Source organism: Odontomachus brunneus, unplaced genomic scaffold, assembly GCF_010583005.1.
Source record: "Odontomachus brunneus isolate Ranch 3 - 2012 unplaced genomic scaffold, Obru_v1 Obru_scaffold_100, whole genome shotgun sequence".
In the NCBI taxonomy this organism is placed as follows: domain Eukaryota; kingdom Metazoa; phylum Arthropoda; class Insecta; order Hymenoptera; family Formicidae; genus Odontomachus; species Odontomachus brunneus.
This window is the reverse complement of record NW_022639550.1, coordinates 1,134,326-1,158,717: the sequence shown is the minus strand read 5'-3', so window position 1 is coordinate 1,158,717 and position 24,392 is coordinate 1,134,326. Positions and strand designations below refer to the sequence as shown.

The 24,392-nt window shown below is 38.0% G+C and overlaps 3 protein-coding genes across 8 annotated transcripts in view; 1 reads left to right on the top strand and 2 right to left on the bottom strand.

The window, feature by feature from the left end:
* The first annotated feature begins 2,010 nt into the window (after positions 1 to 2,010).
* LOC116848798 (peroxidase-like) lies at positions 2,011 to 14,463 on the top strand. The gene is made up of 14 exons (XM_032825287.1): positions 2,011 to 2,158; positions 5,717 to 5,834; positions 7,920 to 8,040; positions 8,118 to 8,311; positions 9,613 to 9,789; positions 10,067 to 10,263; positions 10,718 to 10,913; positions 11,021 to 11,218; positions 11,400 to 11,547; positions 11,905 to 12,067; positions 12,243 to 12,413; positions 12,487 to 12,685; positions 12,957 to 13,062; positions 13,123 to 14,463. Exons 1-14 carry the CDS (start codon positions 2,150 to 2,152, stop codon positions 13,241 to 13,243), a joined length of 2,118 nt encoding a protein of 705 aa, XP_032681178.1. The 5' UTR covers positions 2,011 to 2,149; the 3' UTR covers positions 13,244 to 14,463.
* LOC116848810 (leucine-rich melanocyte differentiation-associated protein-like) lies at positions 14,297 to 16,470 on the bottom strand. 2 transcript variants are annotated; one of them, XM_032825308.1, is made up of 4 exons: positions 16,322 to 16,470; positions 15,095 to 15,373; positions 14,722 to 14,982; positions 14,297 to 14,639 (listed from the first exon to the last, which is right to left on the bottom strand). In XM_032825308.1, the coding sequence occupies exons 2-4, from the start codon at positions 15,307 to 15,309 to the stop codon at positions 14,423 to 14,425; spliced, it is 693 nt and encodes a 230-aa protein (XP_032681199.1). In that variant the 5' UTR covers positions 15,310 to 15,373; positions 16,322 to 16,470; the 3' UTR covers positions 14,297 to 14,422. The 2 variants fall into 2 exon arrangements, with proteins under 2 accessions (XP_032681199.1, XP_032681198.1); XM_032825307.1 differs by lacking the exon at positions 16,322 to 16,470 and adding an exon at positions 15,830 to 15,978.
* Positions 16,471 to 19,952: 3,482 nt separating this feature from the next.
* LOC116848813 (calexcitin-2) overlaps positions 19,953 to 24,392 on the bottom strand; it is a 31,917-nt gene continuing 27,477 nt past the window's right edge. For 4 of the 5 annotated variants that reach the window (XM_032825313.1, XM_032825315.1, XM_032825314.1 and 1 more), the window contains 3 exons: positions 23,974 to 24,088; positions 23,431 to 23,528; positions 19,953 to 23,307 (listed from right to left, as the gene is read on the bottom strand). In XM_032825313.1, the coding sequence (XP_032681204.1) occupies positions 23,200 to 23,307; positions 23,431 to 23,528; positions 23,974 to 24,088 (321 nt within the window). In that variant the 3' untranslated portion in view covers positions 19,953 to 23,199. The remainder of the gene's footprint in view (positions 23,308 to 23,430; positions 23,529 to 23,973; positions 24,089 to 24,392) is intronic. The other variant, XR_004379022.1, reaches the window with a different exon arrangement.

Genomic DNA, 24,392 nt, shown 5'->3' with positions numbered 1-24,392 from the left:
TCTCTCTCTCTCTCTCTCTCTCTCTCTCTCTCTCTCTCTCTCTCTCTCTCTCTTATGCCTTTTTCTTCTCTCTTGTGTAAAAGAATCTTATTTCGTTGAAAATCTCTTGAGAACAAGATATACAAAATCAAGTGACCCAACTTTAAGGAGAAAAAGAGTCACGTGTGTGTGTAATTTAAAATTGAGAAAAATAAAAGAAGAAAACGAATCATTGATTTATGACAGATGACACAAAATCTTAAACACGAAAACTTGTGTTTTAACGACCTTAACATTTCCTACATTGGAATGTAGATATCTGCGGGGCAACAAGGTCTCTCTTTACGATACTGGAAGCAGCTACTGTAGTAAATTCCTTTCGTCCCCTTTCCGGAATGTGTACCTTTGTAGTTACAACACGCGGAGCGGAGAGTCTTTGTCGCACGAAGAGACTATATGTGCTTGCGTTTCGTAATTGATGGATATATATCTCGGAACTACGAATTTAACTATTTACTGAGTTACTCTAATTTAACGTAAATCTACGTGGATTTCTTTCTACTTCCTTCCTACCCCCTCACCGTCAATCTTGTTCTATCTCGTTCTCTCTCTCTCTCTCTCTCTCCTAAAAATGTATATTTGCTAATTAATTTGCTTTGGGTTATTAATATAACAAATGTACCTGGATATCAGAATGTACATATTACTTAAGATAACGCAACAAAACCATGTGAGATATGAGAAAAATGAAAGATTTTCGTGCACAAACCGTTCTATAAATCTGTTTACGCGATATATCGTTGTACCTCCCGTTTAAATATTTTTTACCAACGTTTAAATATTTTTTACGTTACTGACATACATTGCTCCAATAAATAAATTTTTTGAATAAATAGTCCCCATCTCAAAATTTGGTTCTTAACCGTACATTTTTTCACAATAGCCTACCTCGCTTCTTATCGCAGTTGGTAAGGTGTGTGTCAGTTTCCTGAATCTTTACCGATTCGCTTTGCTAACGTTAAGTTTTACTGCGTCGATGGTATATCGACACACAGAGCATATCGCTCTCCGAAAGATGTCACATATAGTCATTTTTTGCAAACGAATAATCATATTTAGAAATAAAAAAATTAGGCTAAATAATAATTTATAAATCTTAATTATTTATCCGTAATCCATATTTCTCGGATACTATATAGAAAACAGAAGTGTTTCTGGTTATATATACAGCACTTGATGCCATTTGTTTCTTTTATATTACTAGTTTAATAAAAAATCTATGAATTTTTAATAAATACGACTTCTTTTTCATTGATAACTAATCACACAATCGATATTATCTAAAATAAAAAAAATATACATACCCTATATATGTACAGGTTTATCCCAATATCATACATATTGAGGTAACATATGTGTAGATTGAAATTTCTTTATAAATCGAATTTAATTTGATAAATCTCAATATAAATATATATTATATAATAGATATATAATAAAAATTCCCTCTCTATTTCTCTCTCTCTCTCTCTCTCTCTCTCTCTCAAAGTATTTGAATAAACTTGATTAAATTAATTTTAAGTCGTATTAAATATTGTTTCACACGTTAATCCATTTCCCCAATATTAATATCGTTCACTCATGATAGATAAGTTCGAAACAGCTTTTGAGAAGGTGACAAGACATTTAAATTATGCAGATCTAGCAGATTTATCGATATAGCACACGCGTTCCACTCGATTGATTGCATCGTGATTACATTATTTGCTACGTTAGCAAATTATTACATCATAAAAATGAAAGAAAAAAACTTTCTGACGATTCTGTATCTCTAAAGATTACAAGAGTAATCTGCACAATCTCCAGAGAAGACCTAATAAGTGAATTGGAGACGGAGAAGAACTTACGAAACCAAACTGTGCACAGAGAAAATTGAGTCGCGGCTAGATATTTGCACACGACCAATGCATGTCGAATCGAGCTTTCGGCAGCGTGGGGTTGTCGACGAAGTGGTATCCCTACCTTTCTCCCATCATTTATAAAGTTCAGCTCGTATTTACTGTTGGTTCAGTTGTTACCGTCGACACGTGCCGGAATACTATCTGATTATCGCGAAAACAGAGTACGAAATTAAATATTCTCCGTGTCACGATCAAGAATTGGAACCGATATGATCTGGGTAAGTTACCCATCAAATATTTTTAGTCGTGCCAAAACAATGACCTTGGCAGTTATATATTAATTCTTGCAAGTAAAAAAAGCTTTTTTCAAATTTCTACAGATCTCTGTATCTATATGAGGTTGGACTAAAAAATTCAGTGGCATCGCGTTGTACAATGTTTCGTTGTCCGATTTTTGTAACGCTTTCCACAAATACACGGCTACTTGACAATTACTCAGCACGAATGAAATTAATAAAAATATACATACCATTCGATGTTTTCACAAGATACCAAGACTCAAGTGCATCATCTGCCTTTTGCCCAATGTTGTCAAGCTGAAAACAAAAAAAAATCAGACTCGTTATTCTTGCCACAGTATTCTGTTAAAATTTGCATTCGATAAATTAAAAATTTCAATACTAAAAAAGAAACACAAAAGAATTCTCTTTGTCAAGCTACCAAAGTTCCGCAGAAAACACCCTTGACTGCGCTTGTTTTATGATCCTAACCGGAATTCCCTCAATCGGAAACGTGTAGCTAAAGTACTCAAAGTGGTTAAATGCGTGATCTAGTAATTGATTTTGCCTTTTACTACGAACAGCGTGTATATTGTCGGAATACCTAATCGATTATCAACCGAATCACGCAAATCTCCATATATGACATATACACAAGGTAAATCTTTGTTGAGCAATTTAATCGTTGATTCCAAAGCCAATAGAATTGCGGAAGTACGTCCGAAACGTTAACTTTATTCGCGCGTCATAGTCGCTTTATTTTCATCCGTTACTTTTGTCGTCACATTTCTATATCGCACGATACGATCTTTTCTTGTATCTACAGTTATATTCCATGCATCAAGCTATGACTATACATTGTGATGATATATTATGCAACAAAATATATCCTCTTGATTAAGAAATCAGTGAGAAAATAAATCGTTCGAGTTTCTGCGAAGAAAACTATAATTAGCATTAATTAACACATTTTAACACGCGATACAAGTATACATTTTCCAATATAATTCAGCGTGACTTGTTATTAAGCGCTTTAACATGCGCGTAACGTGCGCGTTTCGCTCGTGAATTTGAAGGAAGCCGAGGCGAAAAAAGAAGAAAAACGATATCGCGCGAGTGGACGTTGCATTGCGCGAAAAATCGCGGTCGAATCGACAGCGCTTTGTTAATTCGTAGCCGGCAGTAAAAATCAGACGACCTTCGACTGTGGGGTACAAACTGCCGCGGATTGTGCAAGTTTGTTGCCAATAAAGGGGAAAGCTGGACGCGGGACCTTCCCGCGCGTACCTTCTCTCAGCGCGAAGGTTATCGCTGCAACCGGAAGGTGCAAATGTTGAGTCCGGATGAACGTTTACACCCGAATGTCGACGCGATTAAACGGATCGTCGATCCCGCCTGATGTATGCAAAGTTGATGTCTGGCGCGCGAGAGCGTGTTATCGTCTCGGGGGTTGGATGTATTAATTACGCATGAGGCCCGATATCGAGTATTTCGTCGCTGATGCGAGACCGAACTTCGACGTAACGCGGAATATGCCGAAGATTACGCTCGCCGAGATTACGTCTTAACGGAAATTTCATGCAGAACTTAATCGCAAGCGTGTCGAATATCGAAACACAAAGAGTCACGGCTGAGACGACGAGGTGGACTTGCTTCGAATTCGTCGCTGATGAACAATCGATCCAAGGTGTCGCAAGTGTGTCGAGAAATCCAAATAAGGTTGCATTTCAAAACATCCTTTCCGAGGAAAATTTTACTCTTAAGTCTATAGTAACATGAACTATAGATTTAAGAGTAAAATCGAAAAAAATGTTTTGGAATGCAATCTAGATTGAGGAGATTTTGCTCGGCGAACTCCGAAATATACGAGAAGGCCCTGTGTAAAAATCATCGAGAGAGAGAAGAACACTACTAATCTAACACAACCGAGTTTACTTATCTGGGCCAAAATTGTTGACGAGTAAAACACATGACGCGACAATGTCCTTCGTCGAAAACTATGTTAATTGCGTAGCGCGAGATAATCGAGTAACAAGAGACACGCGTAGTTCCCGCGTCGCTCTCTTTCACTTCTAATTTATATTGTTACGTTATTATTATTGTACTAATTGTAGCAAACTAATCTACCGGAGTGAGCAATTTACATGAAAAATTGTATGGCCGGTTGCGATTCGTAGAACCATGTGTCGAAGCAACGTGTAAATTCCGCTTCCTGTTGTCTTGACGCTCGATATTTCAAATTCCATCAGAAGCGCGAAAGCGGTGGTTGCGGTTTATTCCTCCTTGTTATTCTTACGGAACCATTCTTTATAGATGTCGAAACGTACATTTGCACGCGCGTAGAGGCGTGTTATTATGCGTATTGTAGCAAATGAGGGAGCGCTAAAATCCACGCGATGCAATCGCTAATGAAAACGTAAAATGGGCGAGTTTCTATTTACGCGACATACATCAAATAACGGCTCATTTTCCGCAGTGGGTTTGAATTTTTACGCAACTTTGTGTCGCGACTGATCGATCGAACAAATAAGCAAAACATCACCTAATAAGGGCGTACGTACAATAAAAGTAAGGAAAAGTACGTTATCCAACTTGACTTTTTGGAAACACGTGGAAATACAATCGATTTTCGGCCAAAGAGTTGACTTTAATATGTCGGCTAATCACAAATTTACAGATCAATGTCGATAGACTACAGTCAAACTAACAAAATCACATCGCGAAAAAAAAACGCGTTCGGCTAATTCACTAACTCTATTAATGTCCAAAGTGCGATCTCGACGATCACACGACCAAGTGGCGGATTGTGAGTTGGAGAGTGAGCGAGGATCGCGGTTAGATTTCCACGTATTAACGGGAAACTGTATTACTGTCGCTGCGCCGACGAGATAAATATCGTGGATCAGAAATATCGGAGCCAGAAAGTTTCTTCGCGAAGAGATACAATCACCTCTTCCTTATTCGAATTTATCACGGGCACTGAAATTTCTAATGCGATAACGCGAAAAAACGGAAATTTATATTCGCGATATTTCGCGCGTGAGCAATACGATTTTATCCGAGGAAAAACGCTCGATCGGAATATGTTATTTGCATCGATCGAGAAGAGATAAAAATAGTACCAAAGTAATTCGCCGCGACGGTACCATCTGTCTCACTGTGTCGCAAATTCGATTTTCCCTTTTTCAAACGTATCGTCAATTCATGGCGAAATATGCATTAAAGAACTGATCTAGCAAGAAGGATAACGTATAAGAGCAATTGGCACGTGTGACTCGCGAGATAGTTTCCGTCATGATCGTTTGATCGTCTGATGTCTATGTGACATTAACATTCGATAAACTCCATGACATTTCTCTGCAACTAATCTAGAAATATAATTTAATTAAGGCGACATTATCAATAATGGCGCTTCATTTGCGTTCGCAATAAATTGTGTGTCGTCCTCTCGCACTCATTTCGCTGAAATTTCCTTAAAGTAAGTCAGATCGCGTGTCAATAGACGATTCGCGTTAAAATCCGTGCGAATTAAACGTGTCTTTGTGTTCTCTTTTCAAGGATATGCAGAGACAGAATATTTTCTGGACTGCAGGTCTCCTCGTCGCGGTGTTCTTACAGACAATAGCAGCCGTCAAAGATGCCACGACAAAAGGACAGACTTCTAAATTATTCCTAGGTGAGAGTAAACCTTTCTTCCCTTTCTCAAATACACAAATTGCGTGCAAATTGTGCAAAAATGTAATGCTCTTACATTTCCTATTATGTGTAAAAAACACATGTGTCATATGAATATGTATGACCGATTATAATACGTTGCGATTCCGTATGACCAGTTGGAAACAATCAGCTTCGCAGTCTTACGCGCTCTGTCATTTTGTCGAAACTTTCAAAAACTCATTAACAACACGCTTACATTGACTTTAAAACTGCAAAAGTTTCCGAACACAGGATTCTTTCTGACGCCAGCCCGCACAATCTATACTTTAGGCACGCATCGTTTTCCCCAGAAGCATTTGAACGTTCTTTTTTTATGCAGTGATTTCTCTCCCGCCCAAATTACATTCTCTATATCTGACGGAAGAAAGATGACCGTAAAAATTAACAATTACATCACACGGAGGACTTGAAAAACGATTATTTTGTTGACATAAATTTGTCAATTCCCTTTTCGTCCCCTAATCAGTTTTCGGATCAATAATTTGTTAGAACGGAATGAACTCAAGAAGTGCGAAATTGTTCGCTGTAATATCAACGCAGATTGCATTTTATGATTAATTAATTGCGTATACAGCGCATCATGATACACGTTTTTCGCGTCTTGGACTCGGAGATATTTGGTGGTTTGTCAATATATCCGCGTTCGTTATCCTTTACGTAAGTTTACGAGGGAAACGTAGCAGAGCGATCTGTTTCTACCTTCAAATATCCCTACTTTCTCTAATAGCAGTAACAGGATTGATAAACGGGAGACATGACAGAGCGTGGAGAAGGAGAAATTCTATAGACCCGCCGCCGCGTGTATATACAGCACGTTCCTTATGCAACAGGTGGGAGTTAATAGCAAGAAATGAGATAGAAAATGCGTGTGCGCGCTGCTGGAATGCATGTTACATTTTCGCGAGAAGTGCACCACAGCAATGCAAAGAGCGTACCACGAGCGCTCGAGGGTTCTCCTTTGTCTTATTGACGGCGAAACTGTTTAACCGTGAAATGTATACACTTGCATATTACACGTGCCAATTTATCGTGAGAAATATCATTCGCGTATAATCGAACCGCTCTCCTATGACAACTTCATGTTGATATTAATAACAGATAAAGAGATTGCTACTAACGCAAATTTTCTGCTTCGATATTATGGATCGTACATCTTTGTGTAACGTGGGCTATAATATTAAAATACACCCGTAACAATCATTCAGGCATGAGGAATTAAAAAGCTTCTATCTTTTTTGCATTTATCGATTCGTGATATTCAGGTGTCCCGAGCAATTACCAAGTCATGCCGACGTGAGCTTGTCACTGTTGTAACATTTAAACATCGAACTGAATGTTGCGAAACATTCTTCTCTTTACTCTCGGTGTTTCGCGCAATCGCGTATAAATCGCGATTAGTTACGCTACCGATCCACCCTAGCGATCATCTACTGCGGTCTGATAAATCGACGCGCGAAAGAATTCAGTTTAATTCAATAATCTCAGGTGGGCGATTCGACAAAGATGTCTATTAATTCTATAAGCTCTCTAACGAACTTATCGAGGCGATCGTATCTATCGTCTGTGTAACATTTAACGTTCGACTGCAAGCAGTGAAAGGTTCTCCCTCGCGCATGAATCTGTTTAAATCACGAGTCTACCGAGATTTATGTACCAATGGTTCGATCGTCTCGACGGCGATTGTTGCCGGATCTGATGGCAAAATACGATACAAAATGCGAAAGGAGATCTCGCCGACAATCAGACGCGGTATATCGATACAAAGTTGTCTTTCTACGTGAGATAGATATCGCCTAACGTAAATAAAATATTCGATCGTTCGACGTGGGAAAGTTGTAATCACAGCAAAGTATCGTGCTTCTGGTGAATGCTAACAGCGAGAAGCTAAAGAGACGATCATAGAAGAATAAGATTATTGAAAGTAAACACCGGGAAATATCGCGCGACTTTGTCGCGGTCATCAAAGTGTATTAAGTATATAAAGTATGTATTAAGATGTCATTTACGATCATCCGTGTAATATTCTGGCAATGTTTCTTTCAAGAGGAGCGAGGAAAGGAACTTCTGGATGAATCGGAAGCTACATACTACGGACCGTACACGCCTCAATTATTCAGTACCGACTACCGTTCTATTTATCAGCAGTCAAACTTTCCAGATCCCACGTAAGTTTTACGTCACATTTTTTAGATGCCCTTTTGGTAATGAGATCATTTCGCCTACTTTCAATTCGTCGTTCAAGCTTCTTCTTCGGCTCTGGTCAAAACACGAGCGACGATGTTCATCGGCAAATCAAGTGCGGCGATACTTTTCCCCAAGTCTGTCGGTACTCGCGATATCGAAGCTACGATGGTAGCTGCAATAATCTTCAAAATCCCACATGGGGTCTGGCCAATACAAGATACGGAAGACTCATACGTCCACGCTACAGCGATGGTAAGCAAAGGAAATTTTAGAGAAAGCTCTAGAATAAGCATCAAACAAGATTACCTAAAAAAGAAGCAAGTTTTTAATGAGAAGTTTTGTCAAATCGTTAACTAGTTAACGATTTTGTCGAAAATAATTTCAACGACCGCGTGAAAAAGAAGCTCTCTACATCCTAGAGGCAGTAAGAACTGCAGGAAAAAGAACGGTACTACAATCTTAGGCAATTCGTAGAACTTTCAGACGATGGTAAGAGAAGGTTTCAGAGCCAGCCTCGTGACACTAGATTGTATCGATTCCGTCTCGTCATGCTGACGGTCGACGGTTTATATGCTGTTACGGTCGACTTGGTATAAGCGGTGCGCAGGTGGCCTCTAAGCGCGGGAAACATTTCGACGCTTACTCATTCACGATTTTTGCTACCTCGCATCAAAGCGGACAAATGTAACACATCCGGTATATATCAATTCGGAACATATATATCCCGACAAAAATATCCGATTATGCACGTTGAGATCTTTTATTTTTCAAGATATATTGAATTAATTTTTGATTAATCTATAAACGTGACGAGATAAATTTTTGTTGTATACATACATCCAGTTCGATCTTTGAGTCACTTTTGAAGACTAACGTGCGATTTGAGAACTAATCTGATTATATAATGCGAAATCCATTTGCGATGATATTTTGTAATATAAAAATCGGGATAAACATATATTAATTGCGTAAACATCGAGTTCGAAGTGGGTTTCGATTAATATCGCGGTTTTTTCGAAAGTTTATTTAATTATATAATGCAAAATTAAATTGCAACGATATTTCTCACATAAGATGTATGTATATTATACGCAGATTTTTAACGTTCGATCAATTAAACAATAAAAATCAGTCAGTTATAGCAATGTTCTTGGGAGAAATTTTTTATTGCTACCGCGTATTACGTTCTTTCTAGCGAACAATTACGATACATAATCACCGCGCGTACGGTCATTACTTCCCACAACAAATTTGTTTCAATTCCGGCATAAGTTTTCTCGACTGATTTCGTCATAATAAATTTTGACACGGGCGAGAACACGGTGAATAAATTTGACGCATTGAACCATGGCTTGGTAACTGGTACGTAAACTGGTTTATACATAGTTTTCCAATTTACCTACAAATATACGATATACGAGTACACTTACCTAGATTTTTATAAAAACGCGCGAGATTATGACATGTTTGTAACCACGAGAGAAACCGAGAATAACACATTTGGCATGGAAAAGCTTGACATTTTCAGACCCACAAAAATTTATCTCATGCAGGAATTCGAGCACCGTCGAAATCAGTTACCGGCGCGAATTTGCCGTCGGCTCGAACCGTCAGTTACATGATGTTTCCAAACCTCAATATCGACGACAGAACATGGAGTCTAGTGGCGATGCAGTACGGACAAGTTATAACGCATGACATGGGTCTGAACGACGGTGTAACTCAATCTAGTACGTTACAGATTCTCTCGCGTAAGATACATCGATGCGTTCGGTGCGTGTTCATAATTAGAAATTTCATCACAATATCCAACAAATGCATCATCTTCCTTTATCTTGCGTGTCTCGGTGAACGCGCGAACGCATCGGATGACGTTAACACGTTGACTGCCACGAACGTTACAGTCAACGAGTTACAGATAACGAGCCGATTCGGCATCTTGCGATACATATTTGTTACCGCAAATAGCAACTGAGCTCCGTTAACGTATTTCTCTTCTAATCGCAGCGGTACAGAAAATGCGGTGTTGCACCTCCGACGGTCAGATATCACCGGACATGACGACGAGACCCCGATGCTATCCGATACTCGTAACTGAGAAAGACCCGGTGTATAGCAGTTCTTCCATACGGTGCTTGAACTTTGTTCGTAGCATGACCGATTTTGATCGCGGCTGTTCGTCTCCACATACGCCGGCACAACAGGTTCCACCCTTACATCACGCTCATTTGCGTTATATCACGCGCGAATGTGGTAACTAGAGAACCGGAACGCGACGTTGAGAGATCAAACGGCATTGCGTGCCGTGCAATCGTGGACGCTGTGCGAACTTGACATTTATAAGGTTGACGCTATTCTTGGCCGCGTATATATCTTAGTCTACGCCCCAAGCAGATTTGATAATTTTTCATCACTCTGCAATCTCGCGTTCGGCTCTCTCCTGTCCTATCCTGATAGTTTTTGTACAAACCAAGAGAGATCGATAGATGAGCAAACGTGTTTGCCGCGATTATAACGCTCTTATCAAGATCTCTCCGTACATAGTGAGTACACACCGACTAAGTCTCAGTATTCCCTACGTTCGGCGATTGATGTAAATGACAGTTCTATTCGCAAGGCAAGTTTATTCGATCGGTAATAACAAGTACTGTTTCGCAGCTAAACACCGTCACTCACTATTTGGACCTTTCGCTCGTTTACGGCTCGAGCGACCAGGTTGCAACTAGTCTGCGAGCTGGTTTCGGTGGACGTTTAAATGTGGAACTGAAAAATACCAGGGAATTTCCACCACAGGTATCTAACAAATCCACCATATGCGAAACGATGTACGAACACGAGCCATGCTACGCTACCGGTGAGAACAAATGCGCACGATTGCACGAATATAGACACAACTGATCCACAATTTGACGAATCGAACGCAGCGAGAGGCATGACAATTCTAACTGGCATTTATTCCAGGTGATACGCGATCCAATCAAAACCCACAACTGGCGATTCTACACATCGTGTTGCTCCGAGAACATAATCGCGTCGCGGATTATTTGGCAAATTTAAATCCACACTGGACCGACGAAACGATATTTCAAGAAACGAGGCGAATTGTCATCGCCGAACATCAGAACATCGTATATTATGAGTGGACGCCGATTTTCTTAGGTGCTAATGTCGGACAAGATGTGTTACCGAGCTTTCTACATTTTTCGTATCACAGCTATTTACAGAACGGAATCGTATTTTTGTCTCTTTCTTTTCTTTTTTATCTTAGACGACGCGGATTTTCTACGTATTAGTAATCGCACGACTCAGACTATTATCTGAAAGACACTCGATATTGCAGGACGTGAACAAGTTTATCGAGACAAAATTATATACAACACTAACGGCTACGTGAATGATTACGATGAGACGGTTAATGGTAACGTGCTGAACGCACACTCTACCGCGGCCATTAGATATTTTCATAGCCTGGTCGCCGGTAATCTCAAGTAAGTGTATCTCTCGCTACTGCCTCTCGATCAACTCGTGCACCGTTTTTCAATCTTTCTCAACGCAATGTATTAAACACTTTAGGCACGTTTAAATTATGTGTCAGTTATATGCAAATTCACGAAACACGATACATTTGATTTCGCGCGTATTTCTCAACTTTATCACTTCAACTTTGAAATTGATCTCTTTTCGCGCGCGCGAGGTAGCCGCGAACGATAATACTGTCAGTGATATTTTTCGTAGTGACATCTACATTATTTAAATTGCAATTGACCATATGAACACGAATCGCTGGAAACTTTGCGATACAAATGAAGTCGACGTGAACTAAGATGATGAATTTTGTTCGACAGTTTAATAACAGAGGATCGTCACGTCTCGTCCTTCTATAGTCTGAGACTGAGCGATCACTTCAATAAACCCGCTATTATCGAAAAGGGCAACAATTTAGACGATCTGATCAGAGGTTTCGCAACGCAGCCGCAAAGAGACGCCGATATATATTTCGATCAAGAGGTACGTATGGAAGACAAAACATTCGATCACTTCACTTTATGCGCGATTAATGCATTTTTTCCTGCATGTCAAACACATCGACGATAAAGATCTTTTTTTTTTCCTTTCAAAGGAGAAGAAAACAAAGTATGATACGTTAGAGGATCAGTTATAACGAAAACACACGTATTTGCAGATAACGCAGTATCTCTTCAGGAGAGGACGAACCCTCGGCTCTGATCTGCGAGCGATAGACATACAAAGAGATCGCGACCACGGACTCGCTTCCTACAACGATTTTCGCGAATATTGCGGACTACCACGGGCGGAGGATTTCATGGATTTCGCCGACTATATCTCGTTTGCGGTAAGTAGGACGGACTACTAGACGAGCAAGGTACGCACACGTCTGCTACACTGAAAATCAATTTCATCTTTAGGATATACAGAAACTCTCGATATTGTATGCTAGTCCGGACGATGTCGAATTGACCGTCGCTGGATCTTTGGAAAGACATATCACCGGCACATTAGCCGGACCGACGTTCTTATGCATCATGACGAGACAGTTTCAGCAGACACGAATCGGTGATCGTTACTGGTTCGAAACCAATGACCCGGAAATAGCTTTCACACTAGGTACGTTAGCGGCACATATAAATCATAACAAATATTATACAACACAATGAACGTCGATGATCGGAAAATTAATTTCATGATTATTCGAAAGAATTAAATACAGAAAATATGATAAACTCAAATAGACGGTTACACATATACGTATTAAGATAAAATCGTCAAAATTTCGATGCAATTTAATCATCAGAGTAAAGCGAAATTCGATCAACAAATGATGTATTATTGTATCGTACGATTGTCAATGCCCGTATAAATAATATTGTCTTTACAGAGCAACTGTACGAGATACGAAAGTCGAGTATATCGCGACTACTTTGCGACAACGGACATCATATTCAGCACATGCAGAGAGCAGGGTTTCAACAGCCCACCAAAATGTAAGTTTAATCGATCGTTAGTCTTACTTTCACCGTTTCCGTAATCGAAATCAATTTCAGGAATCCAATTTTGAGCTGTAACGAATTACCGCAAATGGATCTCTCGTACTGGAAGGATTATGGTCCGAATACTCGTGATTCTACCTATCAATATATCGCGAGTCCGCAATATAAAAAGTAACAGACAAACTTCCGACAACCCATCTATGTTACCGAGAATACCAAAAAGAATCGTGCTTGCTTTCGCGAAATAGTAATAGTATTGCCAATGAAACGAAACTTTTATACGCACGATATATCGCGTCATACTTTTATGAGAATGCAACAAGTTGTAAGTAGGTATACCGTTGCCTTTCTACAATTTTTTACGTCTTTACAATGCCTTAATAATGCTCAAATGATAAAATTACATTTTCGTTTGTCAAGACAAAAATTTGACGAAAGTCAAACCTTCGTTATTCTATATGTCGCTGGAGAAGATTCTCAAACAATGATGATTTGGACAGTTTTTTAGGTCAATTCAGACTGCAACGCAACAAAATATACATCTAATCGTTCCTTCAAAAAAGCGGATAAATACACACTCTCGCGACATTAATTGATCGAAAAATAATCAAGATGAGCTCATCAATATTCAGTGTTTCCTTTATATCGTCAATCGAAACAGATAATTGCAACATTATTATTATTATTACTATAAAAGTAACAATGATATATCGATCTGTAGTTTACGATGTGTATAGTAGATAAACATACTATTAATAGGCAACATTTACATATTGCATAAAAATTGTGGCACGCATAATTAATAATGATTATCTCATAAAAATATCGACAAATCGATTTATTTACGATTAAAAGAAGATAAAATGTTTAGTGAATAATGCCACATTTCATTTTAACAAAACATTATTGAAAGGTACTTGATAATAGATAAGCATACTTGTACATATGTGTCCATGTACAGTAAAAAGTAACATATAAGTAAGTTCTACGTTCATTAAAGTCCAAGGAGACTTTGTTGAATATAATTTCTACTTATGAGTTGCGATTGTTCGTATATATCACAAGAGTAAAATTTGAATGGCATACAGTAGACACTATTTGCGTTATTCAAGATGCAAGTTATTTTGTACGATAAAAGTACAAGTAAGCGACTATTAACAGAACAATCATAAATATTATGCAAAATAAATATTATGCAAAAAGTATGCATATCCCAATATCATGCATATTAGTTATTAGTATTTTTATTAAAATATAAGAAATTATAATCTCATTTTTTCTCATAAAGATATGCGCCATTTTTTGACTTTTCAATTTCCTACATCTGTACATTGCATCTGTGCTTGAATATCGACTAAACAATAAAGTTTCTTCTTTGTTTGTCAAAACTCCAAAAAGTGTTCGTTATCCTGTTATGCAAGTGTTTCACACATTCCGGTACTGTTGTATGCTGAAGAAAATCTTCAAACAACGGTCGTTTGAATAGTCTCCTAGCTTCTAACTGTTGATCTGCAGTTACTTTACTATCGTCCAAATGTACCAGCCTTGGAAACCAGGATATCACAAACAACCTATTTGGAAAGTTTGACAAAATTTAGCTAGCAGATAAGCTGACAGGCAGGTGAGATTCGATTGCTTATTATATTATCATACCTGTATTGAAGATAATCGTAAGTGCTTCCATCATTGAGGTAACTGGGTGCTGCATTATTTCCCATAAGACACAAGTACTTGAGGTTTGGTAAGCTCTTATGGAGATTCTTAATAAAAGGGTACAAGTTGTCTATGCCATTGTGATTTAACCAGAGAAGTTCGAGTTGCGGCATATATGGAAACACAGTGTGCTCATCTATAATATTGTGGTCTAAGTTGAGGGAAGTTAGATGGTCAAATTCCAACAAGAACTGTAGATTCCTGAAACAGCAAAAAACTTCCATCTCAACTCTGCTATATACACTAGATTTTCTATTCCTTCAAAAGTCTTCTTCTCTTGTATATGTTTCTTAACACCTGTGTATGCACTTACCTGCTAAACTTGTTATAACTGATATCTAAAGTATTTATGGCGATACTGTGTCTCTCTATTATGTCAAGAGGCATGTATAAAAGATTTTCATACGCAAGCGACAAGGAATCTGTACATTCTGCAGATAAATCATCCTGAGTCAATGCTCTCCTTGATGAATCTTTGATGTATCTTTGATGAATATCCCCAAATACCAATTTCCCCAAAGAAGTCATGATAGACTTTTGCTCTTCATTTATTGGTATTACATATTTCACTTCATTGGCATAGATTCTAGGCCTGTGTGTGTAATAAATGTAATATAATGGGCAATACACAAAAGAAGGTGCATGTATCTATAGTAGATTAAGCCAGTCCACAAGAACGATAACAAATTATTGTACAAATTGCACAATTACATAAAACAACACTATCGTGTATATTGAAGATCAAACATATCTATTTTTTGCATAACGTTTCAAAATCAAAGCAACACACATAAATGTTATAAATTTATCAACCTCTTATGAATCTACTAAAAAGTGCATGTCATTGTATTACACAAATGTTTCTCAACGTGCAAATACAAGGTTGTTAGAGCAAGATTTAAACTCTCAAGTATAAAAGCGAAGCAACTCGAGAATTATAATTAGTAATCAGCTGCAAAAAAAGCTTGCGCTATCAAATAACTTACAGATAAAGAGACAGAGATAACAAAAAGCACAAATATAATCTGCAAGTAAATATTCTACTCACATTGCTCTCACTTTGAGAGTACCTTACGAAGACAAAAATTTAACAGAAGAACCGAAATATTCTACACTCTCCTCACTCTGTACATGCATCGACAAGCCTGAACCAGCCATCTAAGCCTGGTAGCGGATAGTATCGCACGGATGAGCGACGGTTCAAGCAGGAAGATTGATTTTCGCATGAAACGATTGTCGCACTCATAGCTACTTGTCGCACGAGATAACTCGCACTGGGATTCGACTTCGACAACCAGGTGAAGTTATCACATATCAGAATGGTGTACGATAAGATACGGAGATCGAAGAGTTAGTTAAAAATATCGCAAAAAAATATCCGAAATACATTGCCAAGTCGCCATACAGTTAGGCCGTGTTAAGGTTAGACTGTTTCGAGGTTAGGCCATTTGACAGACGTTTAGCCATAATATAAGCACGCATGATTAGAAAATTGCATTGCAATAATATTTGGCGCACACTTGTTATGTGATAAACTCACCGTAACTTCGAGCTGTATTCCCCTCGTGATCTCTTCAAATTTTCTCACATTATCTTATTTTCGAATCTTCCCACCGACAACACTGCCGACACTCACAACGTGCTTTTATTTGCGACTACGAGATGGCGCCACTATGATGCTAACGTCATGGCTAAGGGCGCGGTCCAACAACCGCTACAAATGCTGCGCAGCGTTTCTCCCTCTTGTTCTATTCCTCGGATTCGAATGAAGAAAGAGAAAGAAGTAAAAACGCCACAAAACATTTGCAGCGCCCGCTGGACCGTACTCTAGATTTGCCAGTTGGATATAACTGTAAAGACGCATGATGCATTTTCTTTCCAAATAAAAAATAATGACTAACTTGTGCCAATTAGATACAAAAATGTCAACTTACGCACGCGTACGGGGGGGAGGGAGAGAGAGAGAGAAACCTTATTTTCTATTGTTAAACTGATTGCACTAGTTCTTTTTCATCTTTCTTCTACCAAACTTTATCTGTCTCTTTTTAAGTTCTAAAAGTGTACACTAGCTCAGCAATAGAAAACAGATCTCATGAAAGAAAGAGAGAGAAATGAAATATATAACACATATAATTGCACAAAATATAATGCCTAGATTCGCTCACCATACGACAGCTCGACCACACTGCACGGCTCGACAAGTCCATTCGATAGAAAAAATGCTGTAAATTTAAACCCTTAACGACACAAGGAAGTTTATAAGTTCATTTCTCCACCCGTATCCCTTGTACTGTCTTCCCTTTTCTCTTCGAGCACACATTTGTCTGATATCGTTTATTACAACACGTTGAATGGCACAAAATCGTAATCGAGAGTTCATTTTTCACCGGCAACGACGACACCGAATAGAGGACAATAGTGCGCTTTGTACAATTATCGAGAGAACTCAAATCGGCCGATCACTACGTACACTCTGATCCACACGTCGCGACTAATATGTATCACGAAATTCGGCACTCCCGCGAATATTTGTGCGCGATAGAATTCGTTTCCGACGCGGACGAACGCACGAGAAAATGCAAAGCGGTCTCACCAACGGCGGACATGACATTAACGTCCCGAAAACGAATTACCATTGCAATCAAATATAAATTTTATAATCTCGACGACACTTGATCTCAATTATCTTGATGCTTCCAATTTCGATACTATCTCATTGCAATTAAATTTAGATTATGTCAATTAATTAATTTGGAGGTGACAATAATATTTTTATATCCGTTATTACCGTTTATCGACCGATCGGCTGGCGCGCTGCAAGCACATTTGACTCACATAGTAACTTTGAATCCGCCAATTCCAGTGGCGCCCAAATTTCTTTCCTGTACTATCAGCTACGGTGTTTTGCGTTGGTCACGTATTTTCCATATATTTTTCCTGTTGAGGGCGTGAACCGCTTATTAATTGCTGCCGAAATAATGCCGAACATACGATACTAGACGCTCGTGAAAAGGAGCACGCCAACAGAGATGAGTACGAGCTCAGCTCTTCCGTCCATAAGGAGGAGAGAAGAAGAAGAAAAGCAGCGCTGAATCCAGTACGTCGCCGTGAGTAAATATTATATGGCATGTTAGACCGTGTATAATCTATATAGAAAATTGTATTTATAGAAATATATCTCATTTTTTTGCAAAAAAACGATTATCGTAACAAGGAATGTGTATCCTTTCTATCATAAAGATAAACAAACTTTTCACGTAGTGTCGAAATTGTGTGCATATCGTGCGTGCGTGTGTATGTGTGTAATTCTTGTATTCTAATATTCGCTATAACTAATACGTGTAACTGAATACGTATGTCAACATTGTGACATAACCTAACAAACCATAAACATTGCGATATTTACTTTCATACCGTGTAGATATGTTTAGACACGATCAGTGATTTTTTTTAGAAAATACCTTGGAATTCTTTCCGAAGAATATATATTTGGGAATAGAGATTTGTGAAAGGATTAAGAGAAAATATATTGGAAGAAGAAGACAGCGTGCCAAATAAATATCCTCGGGGAAGGCTGAAGGCACGGTGACGTAGTCGCCAATCAAAAGAAAAAAAAAAATATTGCGATATCACTATTGGTTATTCGTTCCGTTCATTCATACTCTAACGTAACATATTATTGAAATAATCAACCGGCCGAAACAATCGGTTGTCAGCCGGCGTCACTTATCACTGAGCATCGAGAACACGACAATCAAAACATTGCTAGCCTTGAAGGTTGTCAAGCGTACTTCTGTACGTCGCGTAGTCTGCTGAATATTCTCATTGGCTGCGTTCAGCAGAGAAAGCTGCTTTGTAACTGTTGTAAAATTCGTGAATCTGATTGAAGTATGTTCTTAATTTTGGTTGAATCCAAGAGCATGTACCAATCAGATTCATGAATTTTACAACAGTTGCAAAGCAGCTTTCTCTGCTGAATTCAGCCATTATGTTTCGGACTGGCGAACGACATGTATATCACGATTACACGTATCGGTATATCATCAATTTCGTTAAACGAATAAAATATTTCCTTGAAATACTTATATGGTGCTCTCGCCGATATTGCGTTATTTAACACATATGTCTTGTTGTCAGTGTCACGATGGAGCAGCCAGGGTGGAGAACGCAAAACGCCAGAAGACAGTGATGCATTATGTATTTCCAAAGTACGTCAATTTATTATATATGGGAGGTTCTTCCAATCACAATGGACGTTTGACAAACTTACTGAAAATAAAGAGATACCAGTGTCGAAATTCAGGCCAGCATTTATGTATATATAATCTCAGTCATTATTTAACAAATAAATATAGTTTTATTAATCTCCGACTATTTGTCAAGCTGCATCTGTACTCATTATATTATTTTATGTATCGTATCTTGTGTCTTTGATATTTCTGTGCTAAATGCTTGCATATTCTTGATTTGTCAAAATTGAATAACTTCTTTGATTGATAACTGGGTAAAATAACTATGCAAAATTTGATCCAGATCAGTCAAAAGGTTTAAGGGTATATAGAAAACAGACAAATAGATATTTTTATTATATAGATTACTAACTAGGAAAATTGTCCTTATTTTAGATTTGGAAGATGTTGCAGATGTAATGAGAGAGAAAGCGGACGTGGATGCCGTACCGGAGGAGCCGGTTCAGGCCAAACAAGGTCAATATTCATAGGTAAGTTTATAAGAGTTTTGGATAATCCTTCGTTTAATTCTTAGCGATCTAAAGTTGAGATATAATTATCGTGAATCCAATCAACAAATGTCTATTTTTTTTTTGTTCTAGGTTCGTGACCGACCCTAAGTTCGAGATGTTTCCGGTGAGTGAAAAACAAAAAGGGATTTAAGGTGATGGGTCTGTAGCAATTCAATGACTAGTCGAATGCAATTTATTTTATGTCTCTAATCCACCTTTTATGAAATATAAGGTTGTAAGATTTGCTTATATGAAGAATTTATCATAGAATACTTTTTTTTTAGACGTCGATAAATTTAAATGTGTGTCAAGGTATGTCCCGACATGTCCGTATTATGTACATATATCTCAACGCATACAGATATTAAAAACGAAAAGTGTTATTTTGGAATTTGTAAGGGTAATAACGGAACTATAATATTAACTCGGGTATTTTCTATATGATTTATTAAATATTCTATCTTGATAATAATAATTCTCTTAGATTTATTAGATATTCTATCTTGATAATAATAATTCTCTCTGACAATTTCTCTAAATTCACATTGCACACGAATTGTACAAATTTACAATACGTATTACGCTAACACAGCGTGTATAACTTACTTACTATTTATGAGTATTGCGGAATACTTTGTCTTTCTAGCGGAATATATATATTTTTAATGAAAGAGGATATGTGTGTCACAATTTCAAGTTTTATACAGTATATATATTTCATATTTCTCGTCAATTTTTTCATGTATAGGAGAGAAAGGGATATACTACGATATTTATATGATATATTCCTGTATACACATATGCACTTATATGAACGGGAATAATACATACATGTCTATTACAACAAGTTATACAAGCATGCTTTGCTTCTTTCGACACAAAACCCACATATATGTGATCGCAGACACAGATTAAGATACTTTAATCCTTTCTTCGCGCAAAGGCACAGAACAATTATTTATACACTAAAATTATGAAAATGAAATATCGAAAGTGGCATTCACGCGCGCAAAGTTAGATCTTTTCAAAGAGGAAACATTGATAAAAACTTGTTTAACATATGAGATAAATTAAAATTACACATCATTTTTAATCGTATTATTATCTTTTTGTCGTAATAAATGAATATGCACGTGGATTGTAAATAATATAGTAAAAATAATCGGCCAATTTATAATTATTTTGTCGTTGCGTGTGACTGTTCGAAATTATCAAACCGAAATGAAATGCGTAAAGTATCTTATACAAACGGAAATCTTTTCCTTTCTTTCTTTCTCTTTGTTCACACTCTGTTGATTGTTTCTCTAAGATTAAATGTATCATTTAATCCTTGCCTGCGTATTATCAATTGACAAAGAATGTTTCATTACATCCATATATTTCTCTCTAGTTTATAGCCGCGTCGTATGTTCGTTTAAAGATCGTTATGACTTATGACGGATAAAAGTTTAGCAATTATTCGTTAACATTCACTTTCTAACGAGTACGGAAAATATTTGCTTTATTGTTATTTACATACTCGGTGGGGAACGTAGTGCTGTTTCGATATGGTACGTTACGTTTGTATCTTTACGGGCAGTGATCGATAATTAAAAAGAATCTAAAGAATATAATCTTTCTAACTTGAAGCATTGTATTAACTTTATATGCAATCAATTTTTGTTAATTGGAATCAACATAAAAATATATTTATTACATTTCCACATTTTCCGCAAATTATTCGATCGCTCATATAATTCAGTTCACGCTCATTATTGTAACAATCGTTAATTTTTAGAAAGAAAAAAAGAAAGAAATACCCAATTAATTTCGTACACATTATTGACGAATATATTCCTAATTACATAATTTATGAATATAATGACACAAGCACGATAATATCGATCACGACGAAACTCTCATAGCAAAATTTATAATATAGTGCAATCAGAGCGATAAAGTATCGATACGGCAAAGTTAATCGTTTGTAGATCGAATCACCGTTTATACAAAATGCGTTCTCCCGCTCGATGTGCAAATACGCTCGATGTGATTCAATTTACGACACGAAACGCGGTGTAACGACGACCACAATTCTGCATACTCGTCGTTACACAATGAAGAGTCGTTAATCGAACGAGCGCGTGTTTGTCGATTTCCTTCGCCGTCTCTTCCGTGCGGTCTCTTTTTTTCTTCTCAGACTTTGTGTAGCGTTGACTTTTCGCGGCAATTAATTTTTTGAGTGCTGTGGACACATGTACGCGTGTTTAACGAATTTCTTCGGCCTATACAAGTAACGGTTATAAACTATTACGATGGGCACTTGTGTTCTTTTTGCGTATCTGAGCGACGCTGATAAATTAGATTTTATTTATTTCTGCCCATTGATTTGGATTTTTCGAAATGTTAATTTTTTCACAGATTTTGACTTACAACAATCCAAAAATATTTCTTTCCTAGCACTTATTTAGCTTTCACATGCTACACACTCAAAGAGTTAAAATTTTCTTGTCGATGCTGCGAAAATGACGCGATTATTCCCGAAATCGACATAAGTAGAACAATATCTGCGGAACTTGTGGGATTAAAGATGAAAGGAAAGAGGTTTTCATTGTACTCACAATTGAAGACGGCTAGAGAAAGTGGCTGTCAGGAAACGAAACAACACATGGTGTTTTCGAAAAAGACGGAAAGTAAAGAGAAGGAAGGGAATAGCACGAGTGCGCACGTTTGGCGTGGGCACTGTGTGTGTTTGTTTTCAATTCTCAAAATATCTTTCTCAGACCGTGCACATCGAAGGGAAATCTCTCCTTTTCTCTCTATTTCTCTCTCTCTCTCTCTCTCTATATATATATATATATCTATCTATCTATCTATCTATCTATCTCTATCTCATGTATCGAAACAGCATAACCGCTTTTATAATTTTTGCAAGGGCATTTATTTACACGCTACGTGGTGTAATTAGCTTTTCGGTGGCGATTGAAAGAAGAGAGAGGAGATATATGCCATAATGATAAATAGATACGTGAACACGTGTTCACTGCGAAATATTTAGCATACGGGTAAATTAACGTATCTTTCACGGATCCCACAGGATATTTCAATCTTGGCGTTAAAAGTGTAAAGAGAAGCTGGCAAGTTTCGAAATTGGCAATTTGGGAAATCTATTGCAAGTATTGTCAAAGTAATATTGGATCGCACGAAAACGCGGCAACGAAAGAAAAAGCTGTAACGTAAATTCCTCCCATTCTGTTCTGCCAGTCCTGTGTTTTGATTTGCACCAGTCGATTGCAGACGCAATAAAAGTGCTTAGCAACGCGATAGATAAATCTGCAAACGTAAGCCGTTTTTGTGAAGTTTCTACTGTACTCGACTGCGAAATTCACTTTGCATGGAGACGAAAAAATGTAATTTGCGCACACGACCGCACGCGATTGCACAAACCAAATAACGACAAAGAATAAGAGGAGCATTAATATAAAGTTCTTTCTCAGTTGTTTCGTGTTCACAGTTACATTCATTAATTCAGTATGAGTACACGGGCGAGTGGTAAACGAAATATAGAGTTTTTCTAGTAGATTAACAGAGCTACGGTTACATACCTTTTTAGCGCGGATGTCATAGAGTTATTACATAAAATAACAATTTGCCACGAAAATACATGCACGCCTTTTCAATCTCATAGGGTGGCGAAGTTAGAAAGAAGTCTTTCCGAATATAAAGTTACCAGGTACGTTCGGGTCGTCGGAGCAGAAATATTGCTTCCACAGATCGGCGAATTTCTCGCGAGTCACTTCCTGGCCCTGCGGAGAAGTAAACAATTTTAGACTAGTGAAACTCGGTACACGCAGCGCGCGCGATTTCATCTTTCCTCTTTTGCTCCTCGTTTATTTCCTTTTTTTCTTTCAAAATCGATCGATACTCACCACCTCCAATTTCTTGAATGCCTCGCGTGCCTCGGCCTCCTCGACACCGTGACTGCCGCACACCTTGCTGAATTCGGTCTCGTCGATCGATCCGTCACCTGACAACAAAAGATCGCGCTCTCGAGTTTCAAACTCGCATCATGTGTGTCTCGGTGAGGGTAAATCGCTGGGAAATTTCGGTGTACAAGGATGACGTATTATTAGAAATTGGCATGAATGAATAATAAGGGAACGAATGGTATGCTTAATTGATAATTATCATCTCTTCGTGAGGAGGTGTGGAGGCTCGGTCGATATTTATATTCTTATCTATAAAATACGTTTACTTGTACGCTAAAAATAAAGATAGCGTAAATTATACGAGAAACAGTACGATATTTTCGCGGGGGATCTCGCGTCGTACGTTACCCATTGAAGAGGCGAAACGAAAGGAGACTTTCGAATACAATGCGATATCAAAATGAAAAGATGATTCCCTCCTAATCATACACTCTCGGCTCGAGAATCGTTTCCGTCGCGCAGCGCGAGCTCGCGAAGACTCACCCGAAGAATCCTCGAGATCGAACATGAAGTTCATGTATGTCTGTTGCCATTCGAGTGCATGTGCCGGATCTTTCGCATACTCTTCCCACATCGAGTACCACTCGTCTCGGCTGATCTGAAAGAGAGATGCAAGACCGTTAATATCGCGCTCACGTGTCCGCCTCTGATCGGCAAGCCGTGTCTCCTCTGTGTTTCCTGTGTGTGCCTGCGTCTCGTTTTAAATTTTAATCGAGAGTTACGGGTATACATCGCAGAATATTCCTTCAGCTTGCTGAGTGATACGCAAACGCAAACATCCGACAAGTTATTTTAGGACGCATCCAAACGCAAAAAAACGTTTTAAAAATCGATAAACGCAGGCGGAATGTGGAACGAAGGTATGCTAAAGATTCACAAAGTTCTTTCGGAGACTGAAGAAA